This window comes from Mustela nigripes, chromosome 9 (genome assembly GCF_022355385.1).
Source record: "Mustela nigripes isolate SB6536 chromosome 9, MUSNIG.SB6536, whole genome shotgun sequence".
Lineage (NCBI taxonomy): Eukaryota > Metazoa > Chordata > Mammalia > Carnivora > Mustelidae > Mustela > Mustela nigripes.
The window spans coordinates 36081692-36104265 of record NC_081565.1 but is presented as its reverse complement, the minus strand read 5'-3'; the positions used below and the strand labels follow the sequence as shown (position 1 = coordinate 36104265).

The following is a 22574-nucleotide window of genomic DNA, read 5'->3' as shown; positions in this document are numbered from 1 at the left end:
CCCCCATAGACTGACTTCCTGATTCCTGGCTAACAAAGGCCATATTTGATTATGGACTGTCATGAAGAACATTGCAGGACAGCAGAATGTTGAGAGCCTGGCTTGGACATGCTGGGTGAATCAGTTTTGTCTACCTTCCTTTGGCCTGAAGAAGAAAAGGGCCTTCTTATTTAATCAGGCTCAGAGGAGGTAGAATAGGAATGGCTTCACTGGATTATTACTGGTTAATTGGAGCCCTATACTGAAAAGAATTCTGAGTTTCTTTGGACTCAAACAGTGTTTTTCCTGTCTTGTGGGTACAGAGTGGAAAGGAGTATTGTATATTTGATGTATTTGGCATTTTATGCTCCGTGGCTTCAAGGATTTCTGGCTTATGTTTGGCATTATGTTGCAATGAACAACTTGAGTGCTCTTTGAAGATAAGGACATTCAATTTCCTGATGAGTCCTAAGTAGAATTGTTGAGTTATTAGAAATTAGGGCCACGTGAGAGCCACCTGACTAGCAGCTCTCCATGGAGATGGGGCTGCCATTGGCAAAGAGGAACTGCAAAATTTGGGATCATGAAACTGGGGCCTTGAATCTTAATAGCTTAGTCAATGTGATTTCACTTTAGTCTACTTAGTTCCAAATTCTGGATCCCAAAACAATCTGTGGTCCAGACTTCTGCAGTAGAGGGTCTACCTCAGCCCAACCAGCTTCCCGTGCTTCTCCCTAATCATTGCCTTGGCATAGCCTAAGGGAGTTCCTGTTTTCCAGTTGGTTATTTTGCTGTGGCTGTTCAGGAAGAACTGGACTAGGTATCCACTCTGAGAGCATAGTGCTATTTGATGTTAACTGATCTTGGGTACTTGACCTATTTTCCAGCTTTGCCAAATGCAGAAAACAGATTATATATAGCAAAAACAAAAGCCCCAAAACAACCAACTAATCAAAAAAACCTACAGTTTGTTTCAGTAGAAGGCAAGATTTGCTTTGTATTGTGCTCTTGCAATTTCTTGCTGTATTCTGTCTTCTCTCTGAGACTGGGAGCTCCTCAAAGTATATAGGTCTTTGGTCCTATGTCTCTTTATATCTGATAGCCCAGGCATGAGAGAGGTAGATAGGCAGGGGAAAAGAAAGGAGGGGGGGGGGGGAAGAATGAGAGAAAGAAATGGGGGAGGGGAGAGAGTAAGATCTATATTTAGCGAGAGGGAGAGACTCTCACCAAGGGTGTGTGAGTGAGCTTGCTGGCGAGGTTTGTGTGTGCGTGAGTGTTCTGGGAAAGGGGGTGTGTGCGCCAGGAACGTGTGAGGAGGGCTGGTGCCCTATGGGAGGTTGCAGGCAGGAAGCAGCTGGAGAGGAGGAGGAGCAGCAGCAGGAGCAGTAGCTGCCCTGCTTTCTGTCTCAGTCTCAAAGCCTGGAATCGATTGGGTTAGAATTCCACATCCAATTGAAGTTTGGCTGCTATTGCCTTCAGCAGGGCCGGTCATCAGAGTCCCCCTCAGCAGAAGTCTGGACCAGATTGGATTCCTAGATTTGTAGCCAGCGAGACTCCTGCCCAGCCTTTCACTGAGGGGATTTCTCTGCTGGGCATTGTTCCTATCATCAACTTTGCACCGTGGAGCCAGCCAGCTGGTGCAACTGAGAATAATAGCTCCTTGGCTCTCCTTGTCCGTTGGGCAAGCAGCCATGCTGTGGCTTAGAAAGTTCATCCTGTGGCTTTTCTGTTAAACCGAGGAGTGCTCCTGAACGGATTTCCTCTTAAAGACAGCACTTGCATTCTAAAACTTGAGAATTTGTGATTTTAATTTTTTTTTCCTTTTCATTTCCTTAACTCTTATTTTGATTGCAGCAGCAAGGTAAGTGGTATCGAGTGTATGACTGACTCTGAACGACAGGCAGGGACAAAAGCAAAGCATTTGTGGGTGGAATACAGAGTAGCTACATTAATTACATAACTGCTTGAGCCAACTTGCTGGTGGGGGTCATTAAAATGGGTGAAAAATAGCATACTCAGCACTGGGGTAGAATTTTCATGTGCATGTGTTTATATGCTGATAATCTGACCATCGGTTCTTCCTTGGTACTCTCCTGTATGTATATAAATAACTTAGCCACCCTTCTGAATGTGTGCATACTTACATACAAATAATCTGTTTCTCCCTTCTGATATGTCCATATGTTTATAAACTGACCATTCCTTTCCTGTGTGTACACACATAATAGAAACTCATTCAACTCATTCATTCATTTTAAATGAATATACACAGGCCATATCTCCCTCCATGTGCATACATAGATATAATCTCTTTATTTCATGCATGTGTATGTATACTTGGGTAACTTTCCTCTTCTGGTATATGCCTTTATATATTAAGAAACCCCACTATTTTTCTAGTGTGTGAGTGTGTGTGTATACTATTCTGTGTGATGTATTAATTTTTTCCTCGCATGTGTACATATGCCATATAGACAGAAAAGTCATCTTGAGTTTTCTCAGTCTTGAGTGTATACACTATGCATAATAATCTGTCCATTTGCATCATGTGTGTGTGATAAAAATAGCACTAACTTTATAGATTGAAGATCCCCTTTCAAATCCTAACTACTCAGTGACCTTGGTCAAGTCATTTAACCTCTCTGAGCTAATTTTTCTCATTTATGAAATAAGAATCTTCCTTCCTGCCTCATAGGGTTATGATGATAATATGTCATGATAAAATAGGAGTCATGTGAGCTGTAAAATTCTAAAAAAATATAATTTTACTATTATTACATGTCCCTCTAGTGTGAGTTGTATAGGATAGTCTTTGACTCAGTTGCACTGAGATTGTGCTCTTGTCTAAGAGATCTGTAAATCTTCCCTGCAGAGGGGTAGCTTTTATCGAAGTAATTAGATTTAACCTGTAGTTTTGCCCAGAGTATTCGAAAAAAGCTACCTATTGCTACAGAGTGTCTAGAAGGGGTTAGATTGAGTGCTCGCTTCGGCAGCACATATACTAGAAGGGGTTAGATTGAGAGAGAGAAAAGGTCTCATCCTCTGTAGTTTTGGGCCTTATTCTTTGTAGCCTTGAGGATTGAACCTGTCGCAAAATGGAAATATACTAGCTCTAGCTGGGATCAAAGTGAGAAGGTGAAAAGATGAGTAAAAGAACAGAGCATTCTGCTGCCCCTGAGATGGCAACCAGCCATCTGTGTCGGGTTTTGAAGGCTCTATACAGTGTCCCCTTTTTCTCAGCCTTCTAGACTTGTGTGTCCAATATGGTAGCCACCGGCCACATGTGGTAGTTGAGTACTTGGCAGGCAGGCTAGTCTCAATTGAGATGTGCTGCAAATGTAAGATATATACCAGAATTCAAGGATTCAGTATGAAAAAAGATGATGAATAATTTTTTAATATTGATTGCATGTTGAAATGATTAATATTTTGGATAATGGATTATATAAAATATATTAAATTGTACTTTTTAAAAAAACTTTTTATGTGACTGCTAGAAATATTTAAATTACATAATGTGGCTCACACTATGTTTCTAATGGACAGTGCTGTTCTAGACCTGTCATCCAGCACAAGGATTGGGGTAGCTCTTCCAGCTGGAAGGGCAAGTGGAAGCCCCATGATAGCAGCTCTGGGGATGGTAGGAACCATGGCACAGCTGCTGCTACTACCTTCTTTATTTGTCCTGCACAAGTCCTCAGGAAAATTTAAGTGTATTTGAGGAGAGGTTTCCAACTTAGTTTTTACAATCAAAAGGGGTTGTAAGCCATCAATCTAGAAGTAAACCTAGAACTCGAAGCAACGTATTGTTATGGCAACAAAAGTGAATTAGAATTTAGGAGACTAGACTATTGCAGTTCTACCATTCCTCATTTATTCTTTCCATGGCACTGAGTTCTCACTGTGTGCCAGGCATAGTTGGCATAGTAGTGCCCTGTGCTAGGCATTGGGAATTAAAAAACAAAGCACAGCTTCCTGTGTAATGGAATTCATATCCACTCTGGGTCCTTAAGCAAGAACCTCCCCTTTAGGGGTCTGCCAAAGTAAAACAGATTAACAACAACAAGGGTGTCATTTTAGGTCATGGGTTTAAACTTGGGTAATAGAGCTTCTGAGGATCTAGAGTAGCTGCCTAGCCTATAAAGACTTACACATTTAAAATTTAGAAGAACACTGTGATATCTAAATACAACTCCTCCATAAGCTAGATCACAAGGTAGTATGAGATTCCAGGTCTAGTATTCTATCAAAGACTCTTTCAACTCTAAACTTTTCTGATTTGGTGTTCTGATTCCTTTTATTCAATGGCAAGATTTTGTTTGTTTGTTTGTTTTGAGCACTATACATGCCAGGCACTGTTCTAGGTGCAGGGAATATAGTAATGACCAAAACAAAGTTCCTGCTTACATTCCAGAATAGAGAGGTGGTTAGAGAGATAGATCATATATTTGTTTGTTTGTTTATTGCCTATCAGGTAGGTGGTAGTAAGTTCTTTGAAGAAATTATAGCAGAGTAAGGAGATAGAGAATGTGGGGTTTTTTTGTTGGGAGGGGCTAGTATTCAGGGGCTAACTAGATTCCTGCTCACATGTCTTCTTCAGTCTACTCATGAGAACCATGAAGTAGTAAGGATGCATGCTTCAGAAAAAAAAAAATGCTGTGACCTTTGTTAAAGACGTTAAGGCAGACTATATTCAAGGTGATTATTACATTGGGATATTGTAATGGGGAGAGAGATTGAGCCCAGCTCTGAATATAAGGAGAAGTGAGAATTTATAGTCAGGGAGCAGGTGGAGGGTCTGTGGATCAAAATTACTAAGAGGAAACATCAAGGGTAGGGCGAAGTCTGGCTAAACTGACTTGACATGAGTTTTGCTGGAGGGAGGCCAATGTGGTGGATAAGGAATTTGGTCAGATATCAAAATGAAGAGTGTTCATAAGCTGAGCCAGCAGGATTCTTGGCAAAAGTGGACTAAACAGAGCTCAAAATCAGGGGCCTAGTCAGAAAGAGGACTTAGAGCTACCAGACTCAGATTTGGTCAAAGAGAGAGTCTTTGTCATGAGTATCTGATTCTGGGTGCATATGTATTTGTTTCAGGGTTGGTTATATTCCGTGGTATAGTAAACCTGGTACTGCTGACAGGAAGCCCTGGACAGGGTAAGAATATCCAGCTCTTGTGACTGGTGTTCTTTCCTTATTTTGTGGTCTTGATATGCTAACCCTCTGAAGGCTGCATTCATGCTACTTTATGTTACCCGAAGTTCTGTCTCCCCTTTTGGATATAATGCTTGAGGTTTTCTTTCCTTTACCATGTCTAGCTTCTGGTGTGTAAATGGGGTTCCTCCTAATGCTGATGAGGAGGAATGGCAAGTCCTAGGAACTGTAGTACCTAGTTTGATCTAGGGCATTCTTTATTCCTGTTAGCTAATGTCACTCTTCATGCCATGTGACTCTGACCACTTTCTCTGACAATCTTTGTAATCTTTGTAATCTTTCCCAAAGATTAACATCCTAAAAGAACTCCTTCCTGTTAGAGCCCTAGAAATCCATTCCTCCCACCTTGTTAGCCATACAGTATAATTGGTAAATGGCCCAGGAATGATCTGACCTCTGTAGAAGTGGTGTGCGGAGGTATGTTCAGAGTTCCTGGCTTTCTGTCTTCTGGGCTTGTTTCACCCAGAATGAGAGGCTGCTTGATAATATGTACAGAGAGTTCTGCCCTATTCCCAGAGATCCCCAGTTGGTCCTCCCAGCCAATATTTGGGTCAGAAGCAATTTTACAAGGAGTACTCCCATTGCTAATCACATTTATTTGATGTCAGAGAAAGAAACAAAAAGAATCAGCCATTTCAGAAAATAGAGGGATTTTTTTCCTCTTGACTTTTTTTTGGTAGTCTGGTGCTGATGTGATTTAAGGGTCTATTCCCTGCCATAGTTCTCAGCTTTCTATCCTTGAAGTTTACTCCTTTGGATCGATACATTTTGTTTTGATATGTTCTCTTTTCAGACAGTTATCCCTTGAATGGGCTGCCTTATTTTCCCCAGCTTCAGGCATTCCTTAGGAAAAGATAGCAGAAAGGTGTGGCCATTTTTGAGAGCGTATGTATGAAATTTGGAGAGTTGACTAGAAGCTAATAGAGCAGGGCAGAATGAGAGCACTGGATACCTTGAAGGAATCCAGAGGGTCAGCTTTGAGCTGGGTGGACCCCAGTGCCTCATCCCATTACAGTTCAAATATTACTTCTCCATGGCTTTCCCTGTTCAGGTTTTGCTGGGCCTCTCACTATCTTCTCATTCCCCATCACTGGAATTAAATGCTTATTATTTATGACTTATTACAACTTTGGTTAAAACATGTTTCACTTAATTTTGTGATTGTATATGCGCCTATTTCCCTCTCTGAACCTTGATATATTAGGATGCAGGGACAGTGTCTTATATCCCTGGCACAAAGCTTAGTGCCTGACAAATCAGTTGAATTGATTCAGAGATCAAACTGTCCTCACTCTTTAGCCCTTATTATTTCATTCCTGTGGACACTAGTAACAAAGAGAGGCTCAGAGGGAGGTGGATTTGACTTGGGCTTTCTGGCTCCTGGTATCTTATTGGGTTCTGAGCCAAGTGACTGGTTGATTCTCTGGACATTACATTGAACTCTGTCCCCTGCTTCAAAACCTAAATATCTGGATGGCTGAATGGGTTTGGTGCCTTTAGGGAACCCATATCCCCAGGAGGTGATTCTTAGGTTCATCTAGGGGCAGTGGTTATAACTCATAAGAAGTTTTGGGGGGGAGTTTGTTTGTTTGTTTGTTTGTTTGATATGGAAGCAAGCTCTTTCTTTGAGGCTGGGAGAAGTTGCTATAGTTGGAAATTTCCTATTTGTTAGTAACATAGGAAACCAGGCAGCTTTACCTTTAGTCCTTCAGGAGGCTTTAGGAAAGGACTCTGAACACAGTGGCTGTGCCATTTGCTCCCTGTATGGCTAGCCAGCCAGTGTTGAAGGCACTGTACTCTCAGAGGAGACACTTGGCAAGTCTGTCCAGAAGTTAAGCCAAGCCTATCTGGAGTATTGATCTGAAAAGCAGAAATAGGCCTGCAGTTAACCTGACTTGCACTGAAGCAGCAGGAGAATCAGATTCACTTTTGCTCTGGAAAAGCTGCCTTCTCTGGACCAAAGTGGGGTTAGTCTCTTGGAAGACCTGTCAATGAGTTCTGGGCCTCATCAGCATCAGAAAGGAAAAGTTTGCCTTCTCTAGCTGTTTGCCCCTTTCTCATGCTTTCAGACTGCCTGAGGGAGCATGGCAAGCCTCTTGTCACCTGAATGAATTGTTGGGAACCAACTGTTTTGCCCTCTTTTTTTAATCTTAAGAAACAACTTTTAGAAGAAAACAGGATTAAGAAAGGATGACACATTCCAGTGGTATGGTTCCAAGCAGTGCTGCAGATTGTTAAAAGACACTGTGAAAGATAGGGGTTTTGGGGTTAGATAGAAATCATGGTTGACTCAATTCTTACCCTTTTATAGGTGGTCGCATGGTTGGCAACATTTCTGTGACTGTCTTCCCCACGTTATAGATGAGGATACTAAAGAACAGAGAAGTCAAGGGTTTAATCCAAGGTCACTGATTAAGCAAGACCCGAATTTAAGTCTTTTGATCCTCAATTTAGTAGCACTTGCTCATGACTTCACATGGTCGTATGCGGACCTTCCATCTTGGTTTAGTAAACAGTCTTTCTCTTTGAGACAAACTGGAAAGGCTGATTACCAGTTCCAGCCCTTATCAGACCAGTGACCTTGTTCAAAGCTAATATTAGGTGCCAAGACAAAAATCAGGTGAACCTAGAACTTGCACAGTTGGGGCTGGGGTTGAGGGAAAGAGAAGGGTGGCTTTGGAAATACAGTTGTGCACTTGTGGAAGGAGAGAAGGAATAATTTGACTAGTCAGTCCTAGAACTGGGAGCTTTGCTGTCTAGGCAGTTAGACACTAAGCCCAAGACCCAGCAGTTCTGATTGTGCACATGGAGTGTCTTCTCTCTATCTCCCTCTCTGACACAGATTATACTGAGTTGGCCAGTTAGGGGTGTGGCTGATCCTGGCCCTTTGAGACATAGGAGTAAAGCAACAATGCTAAAAAAGCAGTGATTGGGCCTTGGCAGTACCTCACAGAATGGGGTAGCATTTTTAGGTGAGGAGTTCTAAATGAAGTAGAGTTTTTAGAAGAACCACAGAGTAGAAGGGAAGACATGAAAGGAGAATTAATCTCGTTTCTTGGTTTCTAGTCTCTTGACCTGGTTAATTCCAGTGAAAGGGGTTAGCTTAATCTTTATCCCAAATCTTATAACTCTTGCTTCTGATTCTTCCTATGAAGGGAAAGTACAGTGTTTTTAACTTTTAAGCACAGAAACTGTAGATAGTAGCCCTTCCTGAAAATGAATTGCTGTGGGAGCTTTCAGCTTGTGCTCTTCACAGGCAGTTTTCCCCTTTTAGGGGGAAACCAATTTTACCTCTCCCAGGGTAACCGAGTAGAACCAATTTTACCTCTCCCGGGGTAACCGAGTAGAACCAGAAAGTATTAGCAGTCCCATGCAGTCCTGGACTCCTAGCTTTTCCCTTTGTACTTTCTACTTTGCTCCTTCCCTACACTCTACATGATCCCAGTAAAAAGGAAAAGAATACCAGCCCCATGTAAGGTAATAGTCATCTTTACATTTGTAGTCGTCACTTGCAGTTTAGGGTATGGGGCAAGACTGGTGGCAGGCTAGCTTCACCTTTTTGAAGGATACCAAAGTATCCTCAAGCCCTCTGTGATATAACCAGTTCCCCACGTGTCCCATGCATTGTTCTTTCCAGGCCATTTGGAGGGCTAGAGCAATCCTCTGTTACACCACAGTACTCTAGGAGTACCCTGGTGCTCTGAAGGAGGTCTTAGATCGAATGCATGGTAGAGGAGAAAAGCCAAACCTGTGTGTTGATTAGGCTGCACCAAGCACTTGGGGACTATTAAATGGAGTTCAGGATTCCAGACTGTCCCTGAGCTTCCTTCATCCCTAGCTGACCCACCATGTGTGTGTCTTTGGCCATATGCCCCACTAGATCCAAACATGCTTAATGCACCTGAGTCTAGAAAATGATTTTTGCCTATGCCATGCCACCTTGTTCCAGAATTTTTAGAAAACATTTTTTTTTGCCCTCCAAGTTTGAAATAATTGCCATGGTCTTTTTTTCCAAATAAAAGATAGCTGTCTCTATAAACACAGGCAGGAACCAACCTTGGAATTGCTAAGTTTTCAGCAAAACATCCAACTGGGAAAACAAACATTCCATGTCTTGTCTCTGTCTTTCACTGTGTATGTAATTTGAGCTTTGGTAGTTAAGCATCTATTTGTTCATTCCTGAATCAGACCCTGGTGTTGTATTTTGTAAAGATTCAGTCACTCATTGACCTTACCCACCTACTTCCCAGGAGTTTGTCTTAATTTTAATGGCTTTGAGTACTTGCCCAGAACACAAGGAGTTGATACATCAATACTCTGATGGGAAGCCAAGAAAAGAGAAGTGAGTGCCTACAGCCTTGAAGGCGAGCAGTGGGAGACAGGTCAGGGTTGGCTTCTACAGTCTTAGAAGGTAACGTTCTTATTCCTGCTTGACAACTTGATTCAGATTAAAAGTATCCTGCTGCTTTCTGACCTGAGTGCACTATTTTCCTTTTTCACTAGCTACAGGATAAGAGTCAAGCCAGAATCCAGGGCATGTACCGGGTTTGGAGACTACACATGGGATCATTCCAGACAGTACTGTGGGCTAAGCCCAAGGCATCAGCCAGCCATAATTGCTAGAAATAGACTGAAAAGAGCAGGGCAGTATATTGTCTTCCAAGACAATCTCTGTTAAGCACCCTGACCAGAAAGAGGAAGAAGCAGAGAATCCCTCATACCCTGAGGGAGAAAATGAAACGATTGTTGCAAGAGTCAGAGGAAGAAATCATGGTCACCTTGGGACCCTCTTCCAGGCTTTCTCCAGATAAGGCTAAGTCAGAGACTATGTGTGGCATCAAGAGCAAGTCCTCAGGCCCTATTGAATCCTTACCAGAGGATAGCTCCCTGCTCCCTCACTGTGGCTCAGCAGCTTCAACCATTGGCGGGGATAGAGATGGGGGCCTGGCTCAGCATTGCAGCTTTGAGCAGCAGACCGGCAGCCAGTTTCCTCTGGGCTCCACTCCATGTGCTTTAGGATCTGGCTCTCAGGACCTCTTGTCTGTCAGCATAAGCACAAGCTGTCAAGAGCCCTCAGAAAGGAATCAGGCCAAGTCCCTTTTGTCCAGAGGCCTTCACCAAGGCTGCAGCTGTGAACAGAGAGAGCCTTTGGGGGATGTAGTAGACTATATAATCAGAGAGCTACAAGGCATAAGCCGTCTCCAAACTGAAATTGCTGAGCTGCAGCAGCACTTGAGCCAAGTCCGGGGTTCAGTGGATGAAGTGTCTAGCTGTGTAGACTCGGTTCTGAGTGGAATAGAAGGCTTGCAGGTAGGCAGCAACAACCTGGCCAAGGTGTGTGGGGGGGAAACGGCCCAGGAACCCCATTTGGACAGCCCTGGTGAAGAAGCCATTCTTTATCTGTATGGACTTCCTGAGCAAGACGGGGAAAATACCATGGAGCTGGTACACAGCTTTCTGGCCATGCACCTCTGTGTTAATGGCATGCAGTGCAACAGGTACATCAAAGAGGCTTACAGGGCAGGCAAAGCCCCAGCTCCCAGGCCTGCTGTTGTGAAACTTGCCCATCTAGAGCATAGAGACTTCATCTTGCAGAAATCCATCCTTTTGCAGAGTGTGGGGGTCCGAATTGCCACCAAAGAAGAACCAAGCTGGCCACAGTGCTATAAGAATCCTCAAAAGGAGTCTCTTTCATTTTTTCAACAACTTCAGGATCATAATGCAAATTCTTTAAACAAGCATGAACCACTTCTTCAGATAGAAACAGGGGACCCAGGACCCATAACAGGAGCATGTCAAATGAGGGCTCAAAATCAACACAGAGAACCTCAAACCCCTGAGCAGCAAGGCCTTTGCTTTCTACCCAGGAATAATTTCACAAAGCCAAGTGATGTATCTAAGCCAGGAGATGAAGTTAAAGGAACATCAGGAGCCTCTCAAGTTACCAGTGGCAGTTGTGGTGAGCTGACAGGGAGAGAAGCTTCTGAGGAACCTTCCCCAGTGTTAATCTCAGAAGAGGAGGGTTCTGGGAAATCCCAGGTTTTCAAACAGTCCAGCCAAGGATTTGAAACGTGTAGTGTAGCAAAAAGAGAAAACAACTGCAGCAGTGAGACTGGCAGCTGCCTGTCGCTGTCTGGGTTGCTGAAGACAGAGGACAAGCTCCTGGCCTGTGAAGCTGGGCTTGATATTCTGAGCTCCAAGCAGCTAGAGGACCTTTTAACAGACAAGTCCAAAAGATTTGCAACTCTGAGCCATGACCACATGATGGAGGAAATCATCATAGGGCCTGAGACTTTCAGTGACATGGTTCATATTGACTTGAATGAAGAGGAGGAACATGCTACTCGGGTCCTTAAAGATGTCTTTGAAAAGTCATCTTGTGGCTTGGTTGGTTTGCAGGAGGATGAAGATGTTGAAATTAAGTTTTACAAAAGCAAACTGGGCCGAGCAATTCACCACTTTCGTTCAGCTCTGCAGGGCGTGTTTCAGAAACTGGAAAATAGTGGGTCAATCAGTCCTGAGGACCTGGAAAGCAATGAGAGCGGTTCTCAGTCGGAGAACAGTGATAGACTTCTTGGGACAGTGGGTTCAGAGGGAGCCCAAGATTTCTCGGTGGAGAGCCCTGGGAGTCAGGAGAGTGAGAGCTTGCTCAGTGTGGTCTCTGGTGGAGTGGGCACCTCTACACAGAGAGACCAAACCTTTCAGGATCCCAGCAACTTCTCTCTTGCTTCTAACGCCTCGCCTGTTGCATATTCATTACCAGGTTTTGCTCTGGCTCCATGTCTGGGAGGTGAAACGTGTTCCAGGCCTGAATCTCCCAAGCAGGGCATACTAAGCCTAGAGCAAGTGTGTGCAGAGACCATCTACCTCAACAAGTGCATCAATAATTTCAAAAATGTTCTGAGAGAGAAAAGACTGAGGCAGAAAAAACTTTTGCATGAGCTAGTACAGAAGGCAAAGAATATCTCAGTAGAAGACATACACTCAGGTATTCTAAATCTATATTTAATGGGGTCACAGCTGGCTGGGTATGGCCTCTATCAAGCTAGTCTGAGACCCACCTTGGTGGTGAGTTTCACAAGGTGATGGGGGAGGACCACAGCTTAAATTAGTCTAAATTACTCGAATACAGATTTTAAGCTAATCCTTGTGGGAAATGGAGTGTAAGAGGGTTCTAAAGCAACAGGAAAGGAGTTCCTGCCTGTAGGAAGCTTCCAGTGTATTGGGGAGTTGAAGGTAGCTTTAGAAACTACCTTTCCAAAAAGGGAGGAACACGTAGACAGTAGTTTACAGCTGCAGGTCCTTTAGGATATGCCACTGTAAAGTAGGTATGATGTAGGAGGCAGGAATGGGCATATTGCTCACAGGCACTGGAGGGGCTGATGAAATCCTACACTGCATTTTGAAATTATTCTAAATGGGTTTCTTGCTGAGATAAGATTGTCCTCTCCCTAGCAGCTGGTGGGCCATTGTGGGAATTTCCCTTATCCTAATGTTTCTTCTTCCCAGTACTGGACTTAACACAGAACCTTATTTTCAACTTGAAGCTGTTCAGTCCTTGCCTTACCCAGGAACTGGACTCTGCCTTCCATAGGTCATACTCCTTCCATTTCTGGCTAAATGCTCCTCACCTAAACAGGAGAATGGAATGGTTTTGACTCAAGGAATGAGAGTACTTTTTTCTAGGCAGCATGGAGATATGTAGTTTTAAATTTACTTCTCCCAATCAAAATTAAATTTATCCAAAGAGCATATGCTATATTCATCCAGTTTTAAATGTAAGTGGGGTTGTCCTCCTATGCATATAACCTGATTAATGTTTCTAAGGGAGAATTAAAATTATGAAGCATATTGTGTTGACAAAGGTGTGAGGAACAGGCACTCCTGCATTGCTGGTGGGATGGGAGTGTAAATTGGTATAACCTCTAAGGAAGACAATTGGCAAAATATATCAGAATTCTATATACCCTTTGAGCCCTAAAATCACTGCCAGGAATATATCCTGCAGGTTTATTTTCACATGTGTAAAGGACATATGTTCTATTTTTGAAGCATTGTTTTTAGTAGCAAAGAGTGAAAACAACCTAAATGTTAAGAAAGACAGTTTGGGGGGGGGCGGCCTACGTGCTCTGTCGATTGAGTTCTTGGTTTTGGCTCAGATTATGATCTAATGGGTCATGGGTTGGAGCCCTGTGTCTCTGACTCTCTCCCTCTTGCCCGTCCCCCACTCAGGCAGGCACTCTCTCTCTCTCTCTCTCAAATAAATAAATCTTAAAAAAAAAAAAAAGGACTGGTTAAATAACCTACTGGCACATCCTAACAATATAATACAGTACCACAAGTTCCATACAGCTATAAAAAGAATGAGGTAGCTCTTTACTGAAATGGAGAGGTATCTAAGATATATTGCCATATGAAAAAGCAAGATACAGAACAGTATTATAAAATGTCTACATTTGTATAAAAAAGAGAGGGAAAGAATACACAAACCCATAGTATCTATGTCTATTTGTATAGAATATCTAACAAAGATACGTACGAGAGGTGGCTCAGTGGGTTAGGCCTCTGCCTTCAGCTTAGGTCATGATCTCAGGGTCCTGAGATCGAGCCCCACATTGGGCTCTCTGCTTGGCGGGGAGCCTGTTTCCCCCTCTCTCTCTGCCTGCCTCCCTGCGTACTTGTGATCTCTCTCTGTCAAGTAAGTAAAAAAAAAAAAAAGATATGTAAGAGACTGATTGATACCTGATCGCCCATGGGCAAAGGTATTGGGTGAAAAACTAAGGTGAAAGTAGATTTTATTTTTCATTGTAAACCTTTTAAAATACTTTTTAGAATTTGAAAAATAAATGTGATACCAAGTTATAAAAATTTAAAAATTAAAATCACATCATGTTCAAGTATCCCTAGAGTTAAGCTGCTACTTATAGCTTATGAGAAAAGTCTTAATTCCTTCACTTGACATTCAGAACCAGTACATTTGGTCCCTAGTTTCCAATGCAGGCTTACCTCCAGTTGTCCCACTATACTCCTTCCAAAAGGAAACTTTGCTGTCACAAATTCACCTTGTACTGTCTTTTCTCAGCATATTCACATATACTTGCCTTTTTTTTTTTTTTAAGATTTTATTTATTTATTTGTCAGAGAAAGAGGAGCAGGAGTGAGCACAAGCAGACAGAGTGGCAGGTAGAGGCAGAGGGAGAAGCAGGCTCCCTGCCAAGCAAGGAGCCTGATAGGTGGGACTTGATCCCAGGATGCTGGGATCATGACCTGAGCTGAAGGCAGCTGCTTAACTAACTGAGCCACCCAGGCGTCCCACATATACATGCTTTCTTTTAGCCTAAGGTGCTGTGTTCATCAAATCAGCCTAGCAGAATTTACTCAGTTCTTCAATATACAACCAAAATATCACCTCTTCCAGGAAGCTTTCTATAATTCCTTAGCTGTAAGAGATTTGTTTCTCCTCTTAATTTTGCATCCCTTTTTCCTTCTCCCTGGGCATTTAGAAGTTACTACATCACAGCAACAATGGAAACAACAAATATCAAAGCAGTACTTCCTTACCAGCTTCTTAAGCATTGGTGACAGTTGTTGTTAGGATGAGTACTCAGCACACTTGGTCTGGCTCTTCAACTTGTAAAATTCCCTTTCTAAGCTGATATCCTGGTGGGCAATGCAGGAACTTGTACCTGTGGTAAGCAGGTGGTGGCAGCAGCAGTGATAAATGAGACAAAGTAGGTTTTCTGAAGCACCAGTAAGAAAGCAAACCAGAATTCTGGGCCCTAGCCAAGATCAAGTCTGGTCTGTGGGCTGCAGAAGGAGTGGTAGAAGGGTGCTGGGTCTAGGCCTGACTCCCAACAGCATTCCATAGGGTAGGAAGAATAGAGCAAGGTAAGCACATAGGGTTAGCCTTTCACCCACAACAGCGCCACCCTAAGCTTTTATCAGTATATTTCAGTATTAGTAACAGTGGCTACTACTACAATGAAACATTTAAGAAATCAGCTTTCTTCACTGCTCTGCTTGAGGCCTCAGGGCCTAAGCTTACTAAGTAGCTTACCACTGATTTGAGTTCTTATTTTTTATCCTTTTTCTTCTGTTTCGGGGGGTGCATAGCATTGTTATAAGTACTGTTACATGCATTGTATGAAAATTAAATTCTTTGATTTCTACGACTCTAGCAAAATTGCTTTTGCCAAGGCCATTGGATGACCACCATGTTGTCAAACTCCTGTTCCATTTTTAGTCCTCCTCTTAATCAACAACTTGACATAATTGATTACATTCTTCTTTTATTATAACAGCTTTATTGAGTTATAATTTACTAACAACAAAGTTCACCTTTAAAATCCCTTAAAAAGTATACAATTGAGTGTTTTTTAGTAGATTCATAGAATTATGCAACCATCAAACTCCAGAACATTTCTATCACCCCAAAAAGAGACCCCTTAACTATTAGGTAATCCCCTTTGCTTCAAGCCTCTAGCAACCACTAATCTACTTTCTGTTGCTTTGGATTTGCCTGTTCTGGATGTTACATATAAATGGATTCATATGATATGTGGCCTTTTATGACTGGCTTCTTCCACTTAGCATGTCTTTAAGAGTCAGCCATGTTATAACATGTATCAATACTTCATTTCCTTTTGTTGTGGGATAATATTCCATCATATGGATATGCAATATTTTGTTTATCTATTCATTATTTGATGGGCATGGGTTTGTTGTTGTTTACTACTTTCTGGCTATTATGAATGTTGCTGTTAACATTTGTGTAAAAGTTTTTGTGCAGACGTATGGTTACAGTTCTCTTGGGTATGTATTAGAAGGTGGAATTGCTGGGTAATATGTTTAACTCTAAGTTTAACATATTTGAGAGATTTCCAGACTGTTTCCCAATGTGGTTGCACCATTTTACATTCCAGCCAGTAAGGCATGAAAGTCCTTATTTCTCCACATTCTTGCTAACACTTATTAGTGTCTGTATTTTTTATTATACCCATCCCAGTGGGTGTGAGTGGTATCTTATTGTGATTTGATTTGCATTTCCCTAGTGGCTAATGATGCTAAGCATCTTTTCATGTATGTATTGGCCATTTTTGTATTTTCTTTGGAGAAATGGCTACTCAAATTGAGTTGTCTTTTTGTTGTTGAGTTATAAAAGTTCTTTATATATTCTGGACATGTGCCTCTTATCACATATATGATTTGTAAATATTCCCCTCCAATCTTTGTGTTGTCATTTCACTTTCTTGATGGTGTTTTTTTTTTTTGAAGCATACATGTTTTATTAAAAATTTTTTATTGCCATAAATCATACATAATATAAAATTTATCATTTTAACCATTTTAAGTCTGTTCACATTGTTGTGCAGCCATCACCATTATCTAATATCCAGAACTTCTTCATGTTCCACAACTGAAACTCTCTACCTATTAAACTAACCCCACTCGCCCTCTCCCCAGCCTCTGGCAACCACATTCTACTTTCTGTCTCTTGTCAGTGTGATTGCTCTACGTACCTCATATAAGTGGAATCACACAATATTTGTTGTTTTGTGACTGGCCTGTTTTAGTTGGCGTAATATTTGTAATGGTTCTCAAGTTTCATCCATGTTGTAGCATGTGTCAGGATTTCCTTTTTAAGGCTGAATGGTATTCCTTTGTATGTATATATACCACACTTTGTTTATCCACTCATTTGTAGGTGGATACTTGGCTTTCTTCCCCCTTTTGGCTATTGTGAATAATGCTGGTATGAACATCAATATATAAATATCTCTTTTGAATCCTTGCTTTCATTTCCTTTGGGTATTATAATTCTGCTAAAGTAGAATTGCCATATTGTTTTCTACAGTGGCTGCACCATTTTGCATTCCTACCAACAGTGCACAAATGTTCTAATTTTTCTACATCCTTGCCAGAAGTTGTTACTTCTCTCTCCCTTTTTTGTTTTTTGTAATAGCCATTATAATGGGTATGAAATAGAGTGCAAAATTTTAGATTTTGATGAAATTCAAGTTATCTGTTTCTCTTGTGTGGATTGTGTTTTTAGTTTCACAGGTAAGAAACCATTGTTGAACCCAAGGTCACAAAAATTTACTCCTATGTTTTTTCTGAAATGTTTTTTAGTTTTAGCTCTTTTAGGTCTATGATCCCTATTGAGTTAATTTTTGTAATGGTGTGAGATGGGGCTGTAACTTCATTCCTATGCATATGGCTGTTCTACCACCATTTGTTAAAAAAGACTCTTGCAGTCTATACTTATGCCTCAGTTCCTGCTTTTTGAAACACTTTCTTCACTTGTCTTCTAGACCACCTCTCTGTATTTGTTCTACCCCAGTACTATTGACCATTCCTTTTTAGCCATCTTTTTTTTTTTTTTTTTTTAAGATTTTATTTATTTGTGAGAGAGAAAGAGAGCACACAAGCAGGGGGAGCTGCAAGCAGAGGGAGAAGTGGGCTCCCAGTTGAGCAAGGAGTCAGATGTGGGACTCTATCCCAGGACCCTGAGATCATGACCTGAGTTGAAGGCAGATGCTTAGCTAACTGAACCACCCAAGTGTCTCCTTCTTAGCCATCTTTGCTGGTCTTTCCTCATCTTCCCAACCTGTAGCATCCCAGGATTCAGTCCTGATTTTTTCTTTTTATTCGGGCTCTTTATAGGGCTTTTTATTCTTCTTTTTTATTCAGGCTTTTTATTCTTCTTTTTATAGGGCTAAGTAACCTATTTCAATATCATGAGTTTCATAAGGATTCCCAGGTTTATATCTCTGGCCCAGACGTCTTCCATGAACACCAGATGCTGGACAAACATAAGAAAACATTTTTTCTTGTTAAGAGTCAAACTTTTTGTGCTTGCTAACTTCCTAAAATGCCTTAACATTTTTTTCACTCAGATTTAGTTTTCAGTTTAAGTGCAATGTATCTTACCTCAGGCTTTGTACTTGCTCTGGTTCTGACTAGAATATGTCTTTCCTAGAATCCAAATAACTTCTTGACTCATTTCGTTCAGGTCTCTGCTTAGATGTCACATTATCGATGAGGCCTCCCTGGTAACCTTTATAAAATTTTAATAGTGGGGTACCTGGGTGGCTTGGTTAAGCATCTGCATTCAGCTCAGGTCATAACCTCATGGTCCTGGGATCAAGCCCTGTGTCAGGCTCCCTGCTCAGATGGGCGTCTGTTTCTTCCTTTCCCTCTGCCCCTCCTCCTACTCATGCTCACTCTTCCTCTCTCTTGAATAAATAAAATATTTAAGTAAATAAAATCTTTTTTTTTTTTTTTTAAAGATTTTATTTATTTATTTGACAGAGAGAAATCACAAGTAGATGGAGAGGCAGGCAGAGAGAGAGAGAGAGAAGCAGGCTCTCCGCTGAGCAGAGAGCCCGATGCGGGACTCGATCCCAGGACTCTGAGATCACGACCCGAGCCGAAGGCAGCGGCTTAACCCACTGAGCCACCCAGGCGCCCTAAAATCTTTTAATAAATAAAAAATAGTACTGTAATGTCACCATAGGGAGCTTTATCTTCCCCATCTTACCTGAATTTTGAAGCAGAGTCTCTGTCACAAGAGATACGGTATGTATATAGCTCTAGGTCATGGAACCAAATGCCCTGTTGTGAATTTTGGCTTTGCCCCTTGCTGTGACTTCAGGCAACTTTCTTAACCTCCCTGCTGATCTTTAGTTTAATCAACAAAAAAATGGAGATAATAATAGTATTTACCCAGTAGAATTGTTGGGAGAAATAAATGAGCTTATTCAAACAAAATGACAGATACATTATAGTGTTAGCTACTATCATCACCTTTATCAGATCAGTCATCAGCTCTTCCTCTAGAGTAGAAGCTTCTCAAGATCAGGGAGCTTGTTTCATTCCCTTTGCTTCATCACCAGCACTGAGAACAGTGCCTAGTGTGCAGTAGGTTCTCAATAAGTACTTGTTGAAGAAATGAATCCTCACTATAACCCTGGGAGGTAGCAGTCTTATCTGCTTTTTACGGATAAGGAAATGCAAGCTCAAATAAGTTTGAGTACCTCAAGTCTTTTGACTCCTAAGTACAATGAAGTTAAGATTGTTTTAATAATGAAGAAGTATGTCACTTCCTTATAAAATGTATTCTCCACAAGAATGCAATCATTTTTAGGGGTCAGGGATTTTTTTTTCTTGTCAGAGTGGGTGTTCTACAGATACATTGCACTTAAACTGAAAACTAAATCTGAGTGGAAAAATGTTAAGGCATTTTAGAAAGTTAGGACGCACAAAAAAGTTTGACTCTTAACAAGAAAAAGGTTTTCTTATGTTTGTCCAGTGGGTGGGACAAATTGAAGAGCTAGTACAGCAGTTCCTTGGGGTCTGAAAAATGGTACAGACTGTTAGCTAAGAGACCTGTGTTTTCTCTGGTGATGGGCAAAACACATGTTCTTAGAAGCTATTGTTTTCTAAGTCCTGAAAGTTTAGGTTTCTTTTGCTATATACAAATGCTAGGAAATGTGCTAAGTCCTCGGGCTACAAAAGTAAAATTATATATATACACGGACAGCCTTGTCAGCAGATTTTTATGCATTATGGGGAACTCTGGGAAGAATAGAAAGACACAACTTAACTTTGACATGATGTATAAGAGTGTATTTTTAAGATAGTGGAGATAGAGAGAAACCTTTCCAATTTGAATCACAGGTCAGTTAAAGTGTTCCTTGCCTTATTTTCTTTTTCAAAGAGAGCAGAGTATAGTAGGGGAGGTGGAAGTAGATGTAAAAGAGATATGGCCCCGTTCCAGCAAGTGTTTTTTGCATCTTACCCACATTTCTGTAGCTGCACTGTTTTGGAGGATTCCTATTCCTGAGTTCACTTTTCTGTCAAGTCAGGTGACCCGTTAGGCCATTAGAAATAACTGAAAAATTGGAAACTTATATATTAGTTTCTATGATTCTCCCTTTTACTTGTTATGTAATATCAGTGGGTCTTTAAAAGGGAGGGAAAAGAAAGTGAAGGGGAGCTGATCAGTCCAGGTGAATGAACTTGCTTTAGAGAAGGAAACCTATGGAGCTATCCATATGTCTCCTAACAGGTAATGTAGCCTGATGAGTAGAAGGAGTAATCTCTGGACTTTATCTTTCTCTACTGTGGCTTGCTAAGGTCCTTCTGGAAGCATCCATTTCCTTTGGAGTATTGTTCTGGATTTAATAGATATTCAGGCCTAGGGTTGCTATCATGGTTTTATCATCTAGATCTTGGTGACTCTATTAGGGCAGCAGCCAGGTGATGCCTCCAGCTATAGCCTTTAAGCATCTTGGTCCTAGCCTTAAATTCAGACCTTAACCTGTCCTAACTTAACTTGGGCTTTGGGAAGACGGGCCAGGGTTTGCTGGGCAAATGCATGGCCAAGCCTGTATGGTAAACTGGGAAATGGTTCAATTACCAGGACTTTGGGGCTTGAGGACTTACCGCAGATCCAGGGTGAGAGTACATATAGCTTCTGAGGAAGTAACTCAATTTGTGCTTACCCAGTTCAGACAGCCTGTCGGAGTGGCCCTTGGTAACAAAGCCTGTGGCCCTGGTTTCCCAGACATTGCATGCAAGCCAGCTTGGAAAGGGGAAGTGGGTGACTGAAATCCCTAGGTAGACTTTGTCCTTTAGTATGAGTAGCCAGACAGGGACTGTTCTAAACTAAAAGGAGGGGTCAGCCAATACAGTATGTAGGGATTCTGGAAATTACAACTGGGCAGTTGTTCAGGGGACCTTTTACTTTCCTCCATGTCCCTTGAGATTTAGCTGGCATTTTCTTGGGGTTCCATGCTATGGGACTTAATCTACTAACCTTTCTGCTCTTTTTTCCTGCTCTTTCTCTCCTTGCAGAAGGAAAGCGAGGAGCCGTTCAGGTTGTGCCTCTGGCCCCTTGGGCCCTTTCTGTTGTCTATTTTCAACCCTTCTCTCCTGAGCACGGTGTGCATGTGTGTGCACATGTGTGTATGTGTGCGCGCCTGCACACACATGTATGATCTGTGCCCCTGACCTTTGGCTCCTGCAGATAGTCTTGTTTTTTTTTGAAAGCAGTTTGTAAGCATGCTCCATTCTCGTGTGCAGACATCCCTGGAGCACAGTGTGAGAATGTGTGTGCCAGCATGGTGCACATTCAATGTAGCATGTGTGTGCTTATACTTGTACTCAGTTTGACTACCCCAAACACTGATTGCCCCCCTCTTCTACTTTGCACAGTGTTTGTCCATTTTTTTGCTTGTTGCTGCAGGTTGGCATATGCTGTAAGCCCTGGCTGAGCCCAGCATGCATACACTTTGTATTTGGGAGCAGGAGTTGCTGTGGGCATTTTGTGCCTCTTGCCTGGGGTCCTAAGTGTGAATGTGCTTTGTGCTTCTGAAAAAGTTTCTTGGTTTCTCTGTGAGCACAAGGTTCTATAGACCTGTGATGTGGTTCCCTCATGCCACATGAATGCACAGCATAACTAATGCTTTGTGCCCGTAAGCACTGGTTCTTGAAGACAGGGAGGGTTTGCTGTTGCCTATGATTCCAGCCCTGGTGAACAATGAATCCTTCAAATGGGTGTGTGCACATGTTTTATCACCCTATGTGCAGGATCTATGATCACCGTGTGTTTCCTTCAGGCATAAGTTGTGTCTGTGAATATACCTGCTGTAGGTACTTTATTTGGATCTCCTCTTACTTTCAGTCCTCCTTCAGTCCCTCTGTGTGCATGCTCTATGCTTTGTCTGCAGACTTTAGCAGACCCTTTACCTCCTCTAAGCATAGGAAATGTGTATGATCTGAGCTCGTTGAACCTGGTTCCCAGAGACCTTTTGTGACTTGGTTTCCTTAAAGTCTGTGGTTTCTGGCAAACATCTAATTCTAGGCAGGAAATAAAAATCTGCTCAGTACAGTGGACTATTTTGGATTTGGGGATTTAGGGATTTGGGACTATTTGGGGATTTAGGGATAGAGCTACCCCTCAGAAGCAACCTTAGGAGAGGTATATCAACCACTTCTGGTTTCCTTTTGGGCTTGGTTCTCCTTTTGCCAGTATTATCCCACCCACAGAACCAGGGCAAGAGCCAGATAAGGTGAAATAGGTTCATGAAGGGCTACAGGCAACAGGCAGATAGGCTTTCTTAGAATACAGACAATCTGAGAAGGGTTCATCTTGAGCCTGCTGCTGACCCAGGGTAATTCTTTTTTTTTTTTTTTTTTTTTTTTGTTTTTTAACCAGGGATCTTGTATTTTTTTTTTTAATTTTTTATTTTTTATAAACATATATTTTTATCCCCAGGGGTACAGGTCTGTGAATCACCAGGTTTACACACTTCACAGCACTCACCAAATCACATACCCTCCCCAATGTCCATAATCCCACCCCCTTCTCCCAAACC

The 22574-nt window shown here is 41.9% G+C and overlaps 1 protein-coding gene across 7 annotated transcripts in view; it reads left to right on the top strand.

The window, feature by feature from the left end:
- The window catches only part of UNC13B (unc-13 homolog B), a 250768-nt gene that overhangs the window by 187233 nt on the left and 40961 nt on the right, over positions 1 to 22574 (top strand). Inside the window, exons 1-3 of one of the 7 annotated variants that reach the window (XM_059411406.1) lie at positions 9497 to 9604; positions 9697 to 12181; positions 21052 to 21074. The exons of the other annotated variants lie outside the window; for them this stretch is intronic. Of the exons in view, the coding sequence (XP_059267389.1) occupies positions 9928 to 12181; positions 21052 to 21074 (2277 nt within the window). The 5' untranslated portion in view covers positions 9497 to 9604; positions 9697 to 9927. Of the gene's footprint in view, positions 1 to 9496; positions 9605 to 9696; positions 12182 to 21051; positions 21075 to 22574 lie in introns of those variants that run through there. 7 annotated transcript variants of the gene reach the window in all.